Raw genomic sequence first — 15268 nt, 5'->3', positions numbered from 1 at the left:
TAAAATAAAAGTATATTACAAAATACAGAAATTGAGCCGGAGAGGAAATAATGTCCGCCAGACAATTTTCCTTAAAGTCCCTGTTTAACTTATTCCTCATATTTTTCCTTTCAGTATGTATATAATGAGAAAATTTCTTTTTTCTTTGCTTAAGATTGTTCCCTGCTGTGGAAGACATACCAACAGTACAGACCTTCTAGATCTTGTGAGCTACACTAGCTTTGTAGTTTTAATACAAATCAACAACAACAACAACAATGAAATAAAACACACCATAAATATTTGACTGACTATATTTATGAACTTTTGAAAGACTAAAAGAAGCACAGATAATAAAAGTGCAATTTTTAAATATACTTTATTATCTACTTTTAAATATCTCTGGCTATATTAATTTTTATTTCAACTACAGTATTCAAAAAGTGTGCTTTTTCTACAGAATGTTTAAACTGAAACTGAAATTTCATTGAAAGGGTCACATGCATGGCACAAGCTCCTGAATGGTTGAAACAGGGGAATGAAGGTGAGGCTTACATGAATGATAACATTCCTGTTATTGGTTTAGACATGAGGAAGAAAGAGATGTTTTAACCTGCTTTGTTCAGGTCAAAATAACAATTTTTTTTGCTAAGAAGTGGACACTACAGGAAGTTTAAACACTCCTTACACACTCATTAGGTTACATATAAAACAGCACAACTTTAAGAACACAAATAAAATAATATTATCAGTGTACAACAGAGCACAATAATAACCCAAATAGTCATGGCAAGCTTTAGAAATTGTTGTATATTTGTTGTATATTTGTTTGTAATATAATTGTTGTATACCCAAAGATTTTGATTATCTGATTACTTAACAGTACCGAAGGGAGAAATCCCCAGTAAGGGATAAAACTGTGGATAAAGCAAAATGTATGTATGAATTTAGATGGTGTACACATACACTACTACACAAAAAGTGAACACTTTTAATGTTTTTAAACTGTAGTAGCTAGCTAATTAAAGATTAGCATCTGAGATAGCGCTTTAGGGCACCTATAGGTTTGTTTAACATACAGTATATGGCCTTCAGCTCTACATTACAGATATCATAGCAAACTTTTCATTTCACTCATCTGAATGTTAAAATATTTCCGAAACATCTCGCCACATAATAATATTCATTACCCTGCATTCACACTAGAAAGTGACAAAGCGACAGGCGAACATTTCTTTTCAAAATGTGAGCACCGCATGAAGTTTTTCAGAGATTTCAATGACAAGTTTTCAATTCTATGTAAATTAGCTGAGACACTGTGAAGTGGACAAATCTGAAGGATTATAATCCTTGCATGATTTTGCATCCTTTGGCTTTGTGTGGTTCAAAATGACTTCAATCCCTCACTCACAAGATCCTACTTTAATTACACAAAAAATGTAGGCTTGATGAATGTTGGGTTAGATGTATTTTCTATGCATTGTGGGTAAAAAAAAAGCATTCCCTCATACACAGGTTTGCTTAGAATGGCTAAAAGTGTAGTATAACACTACTTCTCATTTGAGACCCACAACCTTTAGACAAATAAAACATGAAAGATTCAGATGTGACAAGACAGAAAATGGCCAAACAATGTATTTTTTTTTATACATAATTAAATATACTGTATATCTGCATGGCTTATATTTAAGTTTGTATTTACCTTTTATCCACCATAAGTTTAAAGTAAAGGCAGTAAATTGCATTACTATGTTTTCAGCAGTATTTCATCTGGCCATTTTATTACACGAATATGTAAATGTGCCATATTTGCTATTTAAATGTGATTCAGTTATTTCCTCAGGCATTTCTATATGCTGAATTTAACTTCTTGAAGCCCTTGTAAACATAAGTCATTTTTAATTATTTTTTTTTAAATCAAAAAGCCCTTGAGGTGTGATGTTAATATAACCACTAAAATACTGTATTATAATTCTATTTATGTATTTACATCACATTTATATAGGTGTATGTATATACTGTAATACTGCATGACTCTAGTATAGAGTTGAACTTTTTCTTTTTGTATTAAAGTGTTTGAACATCTTTTCTTATTTGAGTGTTATTTTTAAACTTCCTAAACTTTAGTTTCATGGAGACCGAGAGAACGTGTCTAATATATTCTACTTCATTTACACTCTACAAATTAAATATTAAATCCTACACTCAGAAGACACGGGCTAATCTGTTCTCAAATACAATAGAATAAATAAATACATACACAGTTGTTATTATAATTTGGAATAGTACTGAAAGTAATGGAGAAACATAACACCAGTGTATGAAATGGACTGTACATGACATTCAATAACAAGACTTTAAAAAAAAAAAAACCCTGTTTGTATTAGATGAGAAAGAGAGCGAGAGAGCGAGAGGTTTATATGAGGTCTCTGTGGGCACCTGGGTTGTCTTTGTCAATTTGTGTTTGTTTGGATGCCGAGATTTACCCTTAAAACTCTAGAGAAGACTGTGAACTTGTTCCAAGGATGAATAAATGAGTTTGAATGAAAATAAAAGGAAGCACTAAAAAATCACTATCTATTTTTGATAGCACGTAATCTGAAATATAATTATTATCCATCATATTTAAATTCGAACTATGGCCATATTGTCACTTTCTGTCTTTCTGTGTGTACTCTCCTCTCCCCTTCAACAGTCAACAAAATGAAAAGATCTAACAATCACTAGCTTGGGTTTTATATTATTCTAGGTACAGTAAAAGGTTTAATACTAGGAGAGAAGGCTTGTAAAGTTGTTTTGATGTCACTTCCTGTATACTTTGCTCCTCCTGATTGTTTTCTATCCTTCTGCGTAGTTGTGTGTGTCTTAACGCTACTTCCTGGGTCCTTTATTTTCTGTATTTTCTCCGTCCATCCAAGTCACACTGGTGTCGTTCTCCGATTGGCTGCATCTTTAGCATTTGAGTTGTGCAGGAAGTCTCTGTCAGAGTCAAGTAGCTTCCCTGTGGCAGTTTTGTCCGAGTCGCGTGACAGCGTGAACATGGGGACATCACGTGATGGTGTTTCACTGGAGCGGCGCCCAAAACGGTAACGGTAAGTAGGGATGCGACCAAAGCCTAGACTGGACTTTTTGACGAGTGTTTTGGCACGTTGCTGCTTGCGATGTTTTTCAATAAACATATGCACTGCGAGCACACCCACTGTCTCAGCCATGATGAAGGAAAGAGCACCAAAATAAAAGGACCAACCGTACGAGTAGCTCTTCTTTGAGTCACTCTGACCCGGGTCACCTGAGTTAGCTGAGATGTAGACAATTATTCCAATAATGTTACTAAGACCTGCAGTGAGACAGAGACACAAAGACAGATAGACACAGAGAGAATGAACATATCTATCTATCTATCTATCTATCTATCTATCTATCTATCTATCTATCTATCTATCTATCTATCTATCTATCTATCTATCTATCTATCTATCTATCTATACAGTGAGGGAAAAATTATTTAGTCAGCTGCTGATTTTGACTGTTTGCCCACTGACAAAGAAATAATAAATCCATAATTTTAATGGTAGGTTTATTTCAACAGCGATAGACAGAATAACAACAACAAAAATTCAGATAAATGCATTTCAAAAAAGTTATAAATTGAATTGCATTTTAATGAGTGAAATGTTGGAGTATTTGATCCCCTATCAATATGTATCAATCAAGATACTGTATTTTGCTATTAGGCTTCTTTTATACAGGTAATGAGCTGATCACAGCTCCTAATCACAGCTCGTTACCTGTATAAAAGACACCTGTCCATAAAAGCAATCAATAAATCAGATTCCAAACTCTCCGCAATGGCCAAGACCAAAGAGCTGTCCAAGGATGTCAGGTACAAGATTGTGGACCTACACAAGGCTGGAATGGGCTACAAGACCATAGACTGCTCGTTTCTTTGTCAGTGGGCAAACACACAAAATCAGCAGGCGATCAAATATTTTTTTCCCCTCACTGTAAAAAAAAATAAATATATATATATATATATAGTCATGTGAATATGTATATATATATATATATTAGTCAAAGAATCAGGACAAAAGTTTGTCTGGTAAGGGATACGTGTATATTAAGATGTCAATAATTTTTGTTGATTTCTTTTGTTTAATAAATGAAAGCAAAGTGATTTTTATTGTTTACATGCAATAACATCACTTTCATCTACAGGTACAAATTAAAACAAGATCCGAAATTGACATTTCTTAATAAAGAACTGAATATTTAATGTGTCCTAATTTTTTCTCATGACTGTGTGTATATATACACACAGTCATGAGAAAAAATTAGGACACATTAAATATTCAAAAATATTTATTAAAGAAATAATAAATCCATAATTTTAATGGTAGGTTTATTTCAACAGCGATAGACAGAATAACAACAAAAACAAGATTATTAAAACAAGATCCGAAATTGACATTTCTTAATAAAGAACTGAATATTTAATGTGTCCTAATTTTTTCTCATGACTGTCTATCTCAATTTCATTCGGATCTTGTTTTAATAATCTTGTTTTTGTTGTTATTCTGTCTATCGCTGTTGAAATAAACCTACCATTAAAATTATGGATTTATTATTTCTTTGTCAGTGGGCAAACAGTCAAAATCAGCAGCTGACTAAATTAATTATATATATATATATATATATATATATATATATATATATATATATATATATATATATATATATATATATATATATATATATATATATATATATATATATATATATATATATATATAAAATGCAATAAGGTCAAAAGTTTGCACACACCTGAGCATCACACTTCTATGTGTTTCTTGAACATTCCACTCCAAAACCACGGGCATCGGTCCCCTTTTTGCTGCTATAACAGGATTCACTAGATTTTGTAAAGTGGCTGTGGGAATTTGTGTTCATTCAGCCATAAAATGATTTCAGACGAGAAGGCCTTGGTGTGTAGACAGTGTTCCAATTCATTCAACACAAATATGTTCAGTGGGGTTGATGTCAGGGGTCTGTGAAGGTCACTCGAGTTCTTCTTCACCTACTTGAGCAAAACAAGTCTTCATGGAGCTTGCTTTGTTCACAGAGGCATTGTCACATTGGAACCCCAATACTCTTTGCAATTGTGTTGCAAAAGTTTAGGTCAGGACCTCAAATGGACCTATGGGTGTGATGGTCTGGTGTCCACAAACCTTCGGCCATATAGTGTGTTTATATATGAGAAATTGTACAAAGAGTTAATTTAAGACCTCTCAAAATATTGCTACTGTACTAGATTCTGTTTACTATTTTCTTAGCATGAAAGTTCAAAAGCACTGCTGTGTGTGTTATTTGAGAAAAAAAACGGGACTAGAATTTTAGGATTTTAGTTAATGGATTGTCATTGGTTTCATTATAGGTTTATGAAAAACACCAAAGAAAAAAAGGATGGAATAAAATGAAGACTTAAATAATTGATGCTGATTTTTGAGATTTTAGGAACTGTTCATAGGCACTGTGTTAACATCTGTTTTAAGTGATCTGAGCCACTGAATGAATCAGATTGAACTGAAAATCTTTGCATAGCTTTTATTGACCAATCTGGAAAGCGAGGAGTTAATATGGTCTACACTCCAGAAATATACAGTCTGATTAGTCTGATCTTTGGTATTGACTTGGTTTTGAACTACTTAGTTTAAAAGTAGTTACAAAATTTGGTCACAAGTGGTCAGTGCCACACTGTCTAAACCACATAAAAATATTGGGTGTGAACATCTATGTGTCTCATCTTTTTATTTCTGACTGGATCCAATCAGTGTGATGTTGATACCAGATCTAGACATGACTTAAGTAAAAGAGATGACGATAAGAATTAAGGAACAGGGAATTGACATTTAGAGAATGACAGAGACAAAATGAGAAAAAAATGAATCTGAGGGAGTGCAGACAGGGACAGGACAGACAGGGAGGGAGAGAGGAAATGATGGAGAGGGATAAATAAGGGGAAGAAGAATATAGAAAAAGAAAGATGGCATGATTCAAAAGGAAAAAGAAGGAGCAAAAACTGTAAGGATTCTGAAGAAAGAAAGCTAAAGAGTACAATTCAAACTGCATCTTAATTTGCACCTTAATTCTTATATTAATTTGTGTGTGTGTGTGTGTGTGTGTGTGTGTGTGTGTGTGTGTGTGTGTGTGTGTGTGTGTGTGTGTGTGTGTGAGAGTTACCAGCAGAGACAAAGAAGATTCCAGCACTGAGGATGACATTGTGTTTACTCCTGTAAAACTCGCTCGCTGCTACACACAATCCACCCATAAACAACAAACCCACACTCATGATTGGAAACACACTGGAGGCTCGGAGTGCACCTGAGAACACGCACACACACGCATACACAGACAGAATGAGATTGTGGGTCCATCAATATAAATCTGCATTAAACAGTATGATAGAACATGTTACTACAATGTGTAATCCTCGACCTGTGGATGGGTCGTGAAGAAGCTTGCTATTTTGACTCATTGAAGAAAACTGTAGTTTTTTCAATTTTCTGCATTATTGGGACTGTTTTAAATGTACATACCCTGACCTCTGTCAATTATTTGTCCTCTTAATTAAAGTGGTTATGGCGATCACAAAGTTGGTCAGTCCACATCACCAAAAGTGTTTATCTTATGTCAGCTAACTTGCTAGCAAATCTGGTTAGCTAATTAACATTAGCTACTGCTGAAGTCCATCCCACTCCCCAACAGTCTAAATTGATTTAAGGCAGATTTCATGGAAATAATATGATGAGTATTTTTCCTACAAAACAACATGCAGGTCCTACACAGGTAGGCTACATAGAGGTTTGATCAAAGGTCAAGATCATAGGAAGATGTACACCATTCCCAGTAAGAGGGGCCAGATTTGCAGATTAACTAATTTGGGTTGCCAAATCTTGCCTGGGTCAGCAGATCTGTTCAGAGCATCTTGACTGCTAGTGAAGCAGCAGAAGGTCTTTCCAGCCTTTTTAAGCTCAGAATATAAATGTAACCCAAGTCCTGAAGCAATCCTGTTAGCTGTGATCCTCTCAATTCTCCTACAATGGGATAGGCACTACCAGTAGAACACCTTGTTTGGAACTGTACTGTCTACTTTTTCTATAGTTCTCAACCCAAGAACCAAAACTGCCAAACCTTTTGGGCCACAGAAGAAGGGGTCCAAAATAGATGGCTCATTGACTCTTAAAAGTTTTTGGACAACAATATTGAACAATGAACTCCTACTTTATTAGTATCATAACCATTGGGTTTGATGGGTCCGTTCTCACTGAGTGATGTTCTCAGGAATAAAAAATGGCATTGCTCCATGATCACTGACCACATTAGGTTTAAAAGTCCTGATAACCAGCTCACACAATTCAGGTAATTGCTCAATCCTTAACAGAAAACTAAGAATGACCCAACATACATACTTATAGGAGTAACTACTTCAGTTCTAGGATGATAGCCAATGATTTAAAGTTTAATCAAGACATCAGTAGCGCACTTCATCAGGGCACTGTACATCTGGGTGTAGGGATTCTTCTGGGGAAACCTATAGTGACAGTCAACACAGGACCACACAGATATGGGTGAGCTGGAGCCTGTCCCTTAACAAATGACAGTGCAGTCTTGTTGTCTAGCAAAGGAGTCCTGGGTGTGATTGGAAAACCCACTTCAAAAGAGACGGGAATCCCAACTAAGAATAGCAGTCTCAGCAGTTAACAGTGTGTAGTATGTAGAGTAAGTATCAACTTGCCGACGCTTAGCAGCTCATCTTAGCCACAAGCTCCGTTAGCCAGTTAATTAGCAGAACCCATCAAAATGTGAAATGCTTAAAGGGAGAAAAACAACAGGGAAGATGATAAAATGGTGGGAACATGAGTGGTGTTGTCCAATTCACACAACATGGAATCATTCACTAGAGACCACCCAAGATGAATGAGGTATAACAAAATGGAAGGAGAACCAACTTGGTGAGAGAAAATACCTGAATAGTGTAGTCACTAACACTATGGGGAAAGGACTAGATTAAAAACTGACTCAGAGCTAGAAAATGGTACTGAGCTACTACAAGCTTTTTTTTCAATGCTTGTAGAAATAATTAGAAAATGTAGTTCTAACAATAGTCTCAACAAATGGGTCCATGCTGTGTTCATGCATTCTGACACGTACAGATGTAATGGTAATAGGGAATGATTGTTGTGTGCCACTGGTATTTTTGCACAGGTGAAACTGTTAAATTAATGAAATATCACACACAACTGCAAATATTATATGTCAAAAATATTTTCAAATGGTTGTTTACATTCCTAATGCATTTTACACACACACACACACACACACACACACACACACACACACACACACACTGAGCTATCCATTCATCAGCGTCTTCAGAGGAGTCGGCAAACTGCAGTGACAGAACTCATTCATCTATTAACACTCAGGGGAAGAACAAACACTCGTCCATCATCCAGTTCTCCTTTCGTTTTTGAAGAATGGATCAGTCACAGCATTTAATTACAGAGGAAGAGGAACACGCACAGAATATTTTATTCAAAACCTGTCAAAATAATATTTCAGATATTTAAAAAAAATAGTGACACTACAGGTCTGTCACTTTAAAAGCTTTTACCAATGGTAACTCCAAACTCCAGATGCTATATTATTAATCTATATGCTACAAAAGCTACTATATGGATTTCTGCTGCACTGCATTCAGCTAGTTTATAAAACTACACTGTTCAACAAAGGACAGTATTGCAATCTGACTGGTTAGAGCACTAGTTTAAAACAGGCTTTTATTGTCCTTAAAATTAGCCCCAACTACCACACTGACAGTAATGAGGTGGCTGTAGGCAGTGGGAATACAATGGCATTCCAGGGGTTAACTTTTTTCCTAGTGATCCTAGATTCCTAGAATCCTAACACAGGTGAGTGTTTAAGTGAATTGAAATCTGACACTAATTATTTACATTTTATTGTTAATTTAATGTCATTTTTATTAGTCCAGCTCATACACACATTGCAAAACACAGGCATGATCAATATAACAATGCAGCTATTTCATATTACTTCACAAATGTGCTATTGACTGCATCTCACACCATATGGGCCACCAATACATATACATATTTACTTCAAGTCTGCTGTTTGTAGTCTGCTGTCTAGCATCCATAGATGCTGTTTTCTATTTTAGCTCCAAATTTACTGACAGAATGATAGAGTTAACAGGATCGGGATCTACTTCTAGTTAGTTTGTTTTGCCAGATCACATCACACTTTTGTTATGTGTAGAAGTAACGAAAAAACAAGAAAGAACAAATATAATAACGCATGGCCATTTATAAAAGACTTAAGGTATGCTGAAGTCAATAAAAACTTTTTTTTTATAATTATTATAAATTGTATTTTATTATTAATTGTTTTTGATGCATGCTAATATTCGTTCTTTTTATGCTATGTGCTCCTGATCCTGTTTTCCTTTCCTTTCCTGTTAAGAGCCTTGAGAGGGTTTTATTAAAGGTGCTATCTAATAGATAAAAAGTAAAATAAACCAACAAACAAACAAACAAAAAAAGGAATTTATTTTTCAAAATCTGTTCTTATATCACTGGTTCATATTTAGATATTGATCACAGCCTCCTGACGGTCCAGTGGGATTTCATTGCCATGGCCCAGGGTTGATTCCCAGGCAGGGAGCTAACCCAGCTACTGAAGAGTTAATTCTCAATGCCAGTCCCAAGCCCGGATGAAATGGGAGGTTGCGTCAGGAAGGGCATCTGGGGTATTACCGGCACCAAATCTAATATGTGGACCACATGATCCGCTGTGGGGAACAGCTGAAAGAACAACAACATTTAGATATTGATCACACTGTTATATCATTATAAATTTTCCAAAGCAGCTTACAATTGCTACATTTAGGACAGGAGTCATTAAAGGGCCAAATCTCATCACTGGCAGCTTGGTGAAACTGGGATTTTAACTCACAGCGGTTTGATTAGTAACCGAACAGCCTTTATCCCCAATATCACAACTTTCATACCTCATTTTTTTGCATCCACAAAATTCATTCAGTAGAATGTATCTCATTGCTGGATGAATGTAACTTGACTCAGACTCATAGGTTGCCTTCTTACTTCATGTACAACCTGAATACATCATAGACATTTGCATATTCAGGATGAAACCTGCAGGACCACAGGACCAAAGCTGTGTGCATCTGTGTTCATTGAGCATGTTAGAACACTGCAACACTTTGATTGGCCTGCAAAATAACTCAACATTTGCCCTATGGAAAATTTGAGTTGATTTGGAAAATTTCTTCTCAATAACATTAACATCACCATTGCATCAATAACTTTACCAAACCAGTTAGGTAATGATTCCAGTACATGTTTGTCCACTGACTGCTGGTGTTTTGATGAACAATTTCTTAGTGATGCTTCACCTGCTGTTCTGAATAATCCCTTACCCAACCAACAGCTGTCACAGAAGAAGAAGAAGATATGACAAAGCCAATATGACAAAGCAGAAAACTTTTAAATGAGCACACACAAACTTTTCAGTTGTATCACCCATCCATTCATTTTCTGTACTGCTTATCCAACAGAGAGCTTAAAGACTGATCCAAGGGGAACTTTAACTGAACTTGAACTTTAACAATTGCTCATTTTCTCACGCACTACAAACAATTTAAAAATGCTAATCAGATTACAATGCATGTCTTTGGACCAGAATCAAACCAAACCAAGACATATATAATTGTATTATGCTATACTAAATAAATGATACCTGTACTGTGTAAGCAGTAAGCTCTGTGGAAAATTTGTCTCTTTTTATATCCAATGATGTGGTGTACCTTGTCAGAATCCTAATAAGCACATTTGTTTGAAATGACACAACAACTCCTCAAACGTGTGTGATGATACTATTTTGCATATCATTTTCAGATTAAGGTAATAATTAATAAAGCACAAACACACTGGCTACGTTATTTGTATTGGATTGGTGTTTAGTTTCCGCACATCCACTGTCTTTAGCTGTTATCTGACTCCTATAATGCACTCCTGGCACTACCTCTCTTAGGTTTGATTAGAGTTTACTTAATAGCATGAAAAATACATATTTTCTTTAATCACTAGCATTTGGGGAACAGCATTATAAATTCTGTACATCACATGGATCTAGAAAAGTGTCTCCTCCAAAGCTGTCTGTTTGAACTTAACCACTGTCTAGGTGAATACATTCAGCTTGAGTGTGTGTGTCAGAGAGAGAGAGAGAGAGAGAGAGAGAGAGAGAGAGAGAGAGAGAGAGAGAGAGAGAGAGAGACTCACGCAGTAAATACTCAGCTGTGTCCTGTTTATAATCAGCATCCTCGGGAAAGTGATCAATCTTCTTACACACCCCACGAAATGTCCCTACAGAGAAACACAAAGGGAGAGACTGAAAAAGAGATAGAGACAATATGAAAGAAAGCCAAAAAGAGAGAGAAAGGAGAGTCAGATATACAGAGAGAAGACAGAGAAAAAGTGAGAAAGACAGATACCCAGTGAGACAGATGCTGTGTGCATATTAAATATTTTATATCTTTAAATTTCAAACATTTGTTTTCCTTGGTGTTATTAATATGGATGGTCACACTGAGTGCTGTGTGTGTTTGTGTGTTTGTGTGTGTGTGTGTGTGTGTGTGTGTGTGTGCTTGGCTGCACACTCAAGATGACAAATGAACAAAAATAACACGGCTGCCCTCAGGCAGAGCACGCACCACACACACACACACACACACACAAACACACACAATAAAATGAGGTTTAGTGGCCCTGTGCTGCATCTACTAATTAGTACACTGTGTGTACTAATAGTATAAACATGTCAAACAGCAGCGAGACTCGTCCCACTGATCATCACACACTCATTCATTACGATCATCCGATTGATCAGTCAGAACAAAAAAATTTAACATAAAAAACCCTATTGCTTAAAATCCTGGTTAAAACAGTGGAATGTGAGCACCAACAAAACTAGAACGATTCAGTATATAAAAAGTGCAGAAAAACGATACAACACAAACAAAAATATATAAAACAACTACACAGCGTTGCATCAAAGCAACAACCTGAGAGAAAAGAAAAAAATGATTCATGACATAATTCACTCATAAAAAACATTACATTCTTGTGACTTTGCCTTTTTAAATGTTTAACTTTGGAATCTATAAAGGTGACAAAGATTTTTTTAACCACACCTTCCATCGACCACATGTTGTGTTGAAATGTTTACGTTTTCCTCTTAACACGTTTCTTCTATAATTTAACACAATATAATAGTAACAGTGTTTAGATTATTCACACATAATGTCTGAGTGTGTGTAGATTGTGTATGACCAAATATTTGTGCCACATGTACATGCGACAATACCGACATCAGTAACAACTAGGGATGTACCGATACCACTTTTTCTCTTCCGATCCGATTCCGATACCAGCTTTTGCCAGTATCGGCCGATACCGATCCGATATCTGTGTTCTTTTCTACCTTTAAAACTAAAGAATGTATACAACTCATTTAGTTATTAATATTTATTGCCCATTACTGGATGAAAAATTGAAACACAAGAAACCTTAAAAAAGTATTAATGCAGTAGCAAACAGTACTTTTAAGTTAGTGGATATAACAATCTAAACCATATATACTGCAATGATTAAATTATTTTCTGAAAAAAAGGCAATATTTTAAAGTGAATCTTAAATTAGAACTCTTGAAACACAATGCAAAATGTATTAAACAGTAAACCTTTTGCACCCAAATGAGCGACATGTTTAACGCGCTGAAGTAAATGGTAACGGTGCCTGCTAAACTTGTCAGTCACAGGCGGTTGTGCAACATATTTCCTATAAAATGTATTATATTCATTTTCATTCATGCCATTTAATATATAAGTGTATTTTTCTTATAAGTTTAAGCGATAGTCTATGATGTTTGCTGTTCATTAATCAAGCACCACGGACATGCGCGTCGGAAGCAAATAAAAAGTGGGCGTGTCCTGTCCCACACACATACAGTATAAGGGTTCCGACGCCCATGGATTTCAGGAAGCAGGAGCGTGGTCAATGCTGTAGGTAAAACGCGGAATGGAGTTTAATTTATTAGGGCATTTCTCAAGCAGAATGGATTCGACTGGCGGCGCTCTGAAAAGTAATAAAAAAGACATTATGCGCTGAATAGAGACGGTAAAAGTGGGTGGGTCCAATATTATTGGTCTTAAAAAGTTTGTGGGTCCTGTCCCACCCACATATAATGGTTCCGATGCCCATGACCAAGGGTATCGGATTTGGATCGGTCACGCACCACCGATACCTGATCCACTCAAAATGCTTGGATCGGCGCCGATACCGATCCAAACATCGGATCGGTACATCCCTAGTAACAACAGCAACAAACTGAGGAAAAAATTTAAATACTTATATACTATCTAATGCCGATTTCATGTCAGCAAAAGCTTTGCTACTATTAATAGTAGATTCTGACAACAAGCACCACGGTGGTGTTAAAACTAACAGAGCTGGGGATTAGTGGTTTGTATGTCAGGGTTTGGGGTTTGATTCCTGTGTTAACACGAACTCCCTGTGTTTCAGAGTTTCCTCTCTGGGTTCTCCAGTTTCTTCCTCCAGTCATGTACTGAACGCTGACTGGTCTAGGCTAAATTGTAAAAGGCTAAAGGCATAATTGTCACCCTGTCCAGACTGTCCCCTGAGTCCCATTTAATACAGGATAGCTGGCATAAAGTCACTTAAAAGTTACAAAATGTACACAGGCGAGTTTGTGCACATACAGTAGACGCTTGTATGCTGCCGGATCTGCAATTGTAATTATTTATATGTAATTTATAATTATAAAAATTGCAATTATAACCCCATTAGCTCTCATGGAAAGAGGTGGGGTTAAAACATTTAAACTTTTTTTTATGTATTATTTAAAAAAAGAAGCTAAATTAATATCAATTGATAGCATGTATATATAAATAACTACATTTAAGAATGTGTGATACTAAATAAAGATTATGTCTGAGTATTTAAACCCAATTAACTTCACAACTGAATGTCTGTAGCATGTGTGTTGCATCCTTGTTGATTAGTGATGCAAGTGCTACTTCTGTTCAAGAGACATATGGAGGATATTCTGCTAGGATGCTTTGTTACTTATTAATATTTGTTAGTCAGCCACATTGCTTGCACAGCTCTAATACAAACAACTTGTCTAGAGCAGTCCACAGCTTTAAGTTTGGAATATGTCCAGAGGAATTGCTGGCGTGCGGCTAAGGCACCGAGGACCTGGCAGAGGTAATGGAGTATAGCAACAGTTGCTAAGCAATGATTTGATTTCAAAATGACATCCCACTAAAGGTACTGAAATAGATTATTACATGAGATCTTAATGACAGATTAAGTTACTGTTTCTTCTGACAATCAAAGACAAGTGTAAAAGACAAGTATTGAGTGAACACAGGACTGACTCCTGTTATAGGCTCATGGAAAATTATAGCTTAATGAAAATATGGTGTCAAAGCTTTAAACCTGGACATCCAAGAAACTTATGTTCATGAGTCATTGTTTTTTTAGATGAAAGAAACTGTTTCTCAATTGTTTTGTGAAAGCTGTACTAGGGCCATGTCGAGTGAATTTAAAATTAATTCCTCTCCACTTGCTTCTCTATTTCTACCCAACCCGAGTAATCCATAGATTATACCAGATACAGCTGTGTTCTGCTTCATGAAGATTTCAGACCATCAGTGAAAGGAGGCCAGTCCTATGAGGATCCTGAGTCATCTAGAGATGTATCAGCCCCAGTTGGATTCTGCTTCATGAGGATTTCAGACAGTCAATGAGGAGACGCCAACTCCGTGTGGTCTTTGAGGACAACAACCTCCTAATCAATACACAATTGTAGGACTGTATATTTATAATCACACCCTCCAGTGTCACTCAAATGAGGATGAGGTTCACTTTTGAGTCTGGTTCCTTCCTCTTCCATCTAAGGGAGGTTTCTTCCTCTTCCATCTAAGGGAGTTTTTTCCTCACCACAGTCCCCTCAGACTTGGGGATAAATAAAAAACACATTTAAATATAAGTCTAATATTAATCTTGAACTTTCGTATTATATTAATCTTGAACTTTTTGCTTTGTCCACTGTTTAAAGTGCTATAGAAATGGGTGAAGCATAGGGTGATGCACCCTACTGATTATTGAGG

General features: G+C 36.0%; 1 protein-coding gene across 1 annotated transcript in view; it reads right to left on the bottom strand.

Moving 5' to 3' along the window:
• Window positions 1-348: 348 nt before the first annotated feature.
• cacng3b (calcium channel, voltage-dependent, gamma subunit 3b) overlaps window positions 349-15268 on the bottom strand; it is a 32906-nt gene continuing 17986 nt past the window's right edge. The window contains exons 2-4 of the mRNA XM_027171664.2: window positions 11355-11438; window positions 6217-6357; window positions 349-3316 (exon numbers count right to left, since the gene is read on the bottom strand). Coding sequence (XP_027027465.1) covers window positions 2898-3316; window positions 6217-6357; window positions 11355-11438 — 644 coding nt within the window. The 3' untranslated portion in view covers window positions 349-2897. The remainder of the gene's footprint in view (window positions 3317-6216; window positions 6358-11354; window positions 11439-15268) is intronic.

This window comes from Tachysurus fulvidraco, chromosome 15 (genome assembly GCF_022655615.1).
Source record: "Tachysurus fulvidraco isolate hzauxx_2018 chromosome 15, HZAU_PFXX_2.0, whole genome shotgun sequence".
Lineage (NCBI taxonomy): Eukaryota > Metazoa > Chordata > Actinopteri > Siluriformes > Bagridae > Tachysurus > Tachysurus fulvidraco.
This window is presented reverse-complemented; position numbering and strand designations above follow the sequence as displayed.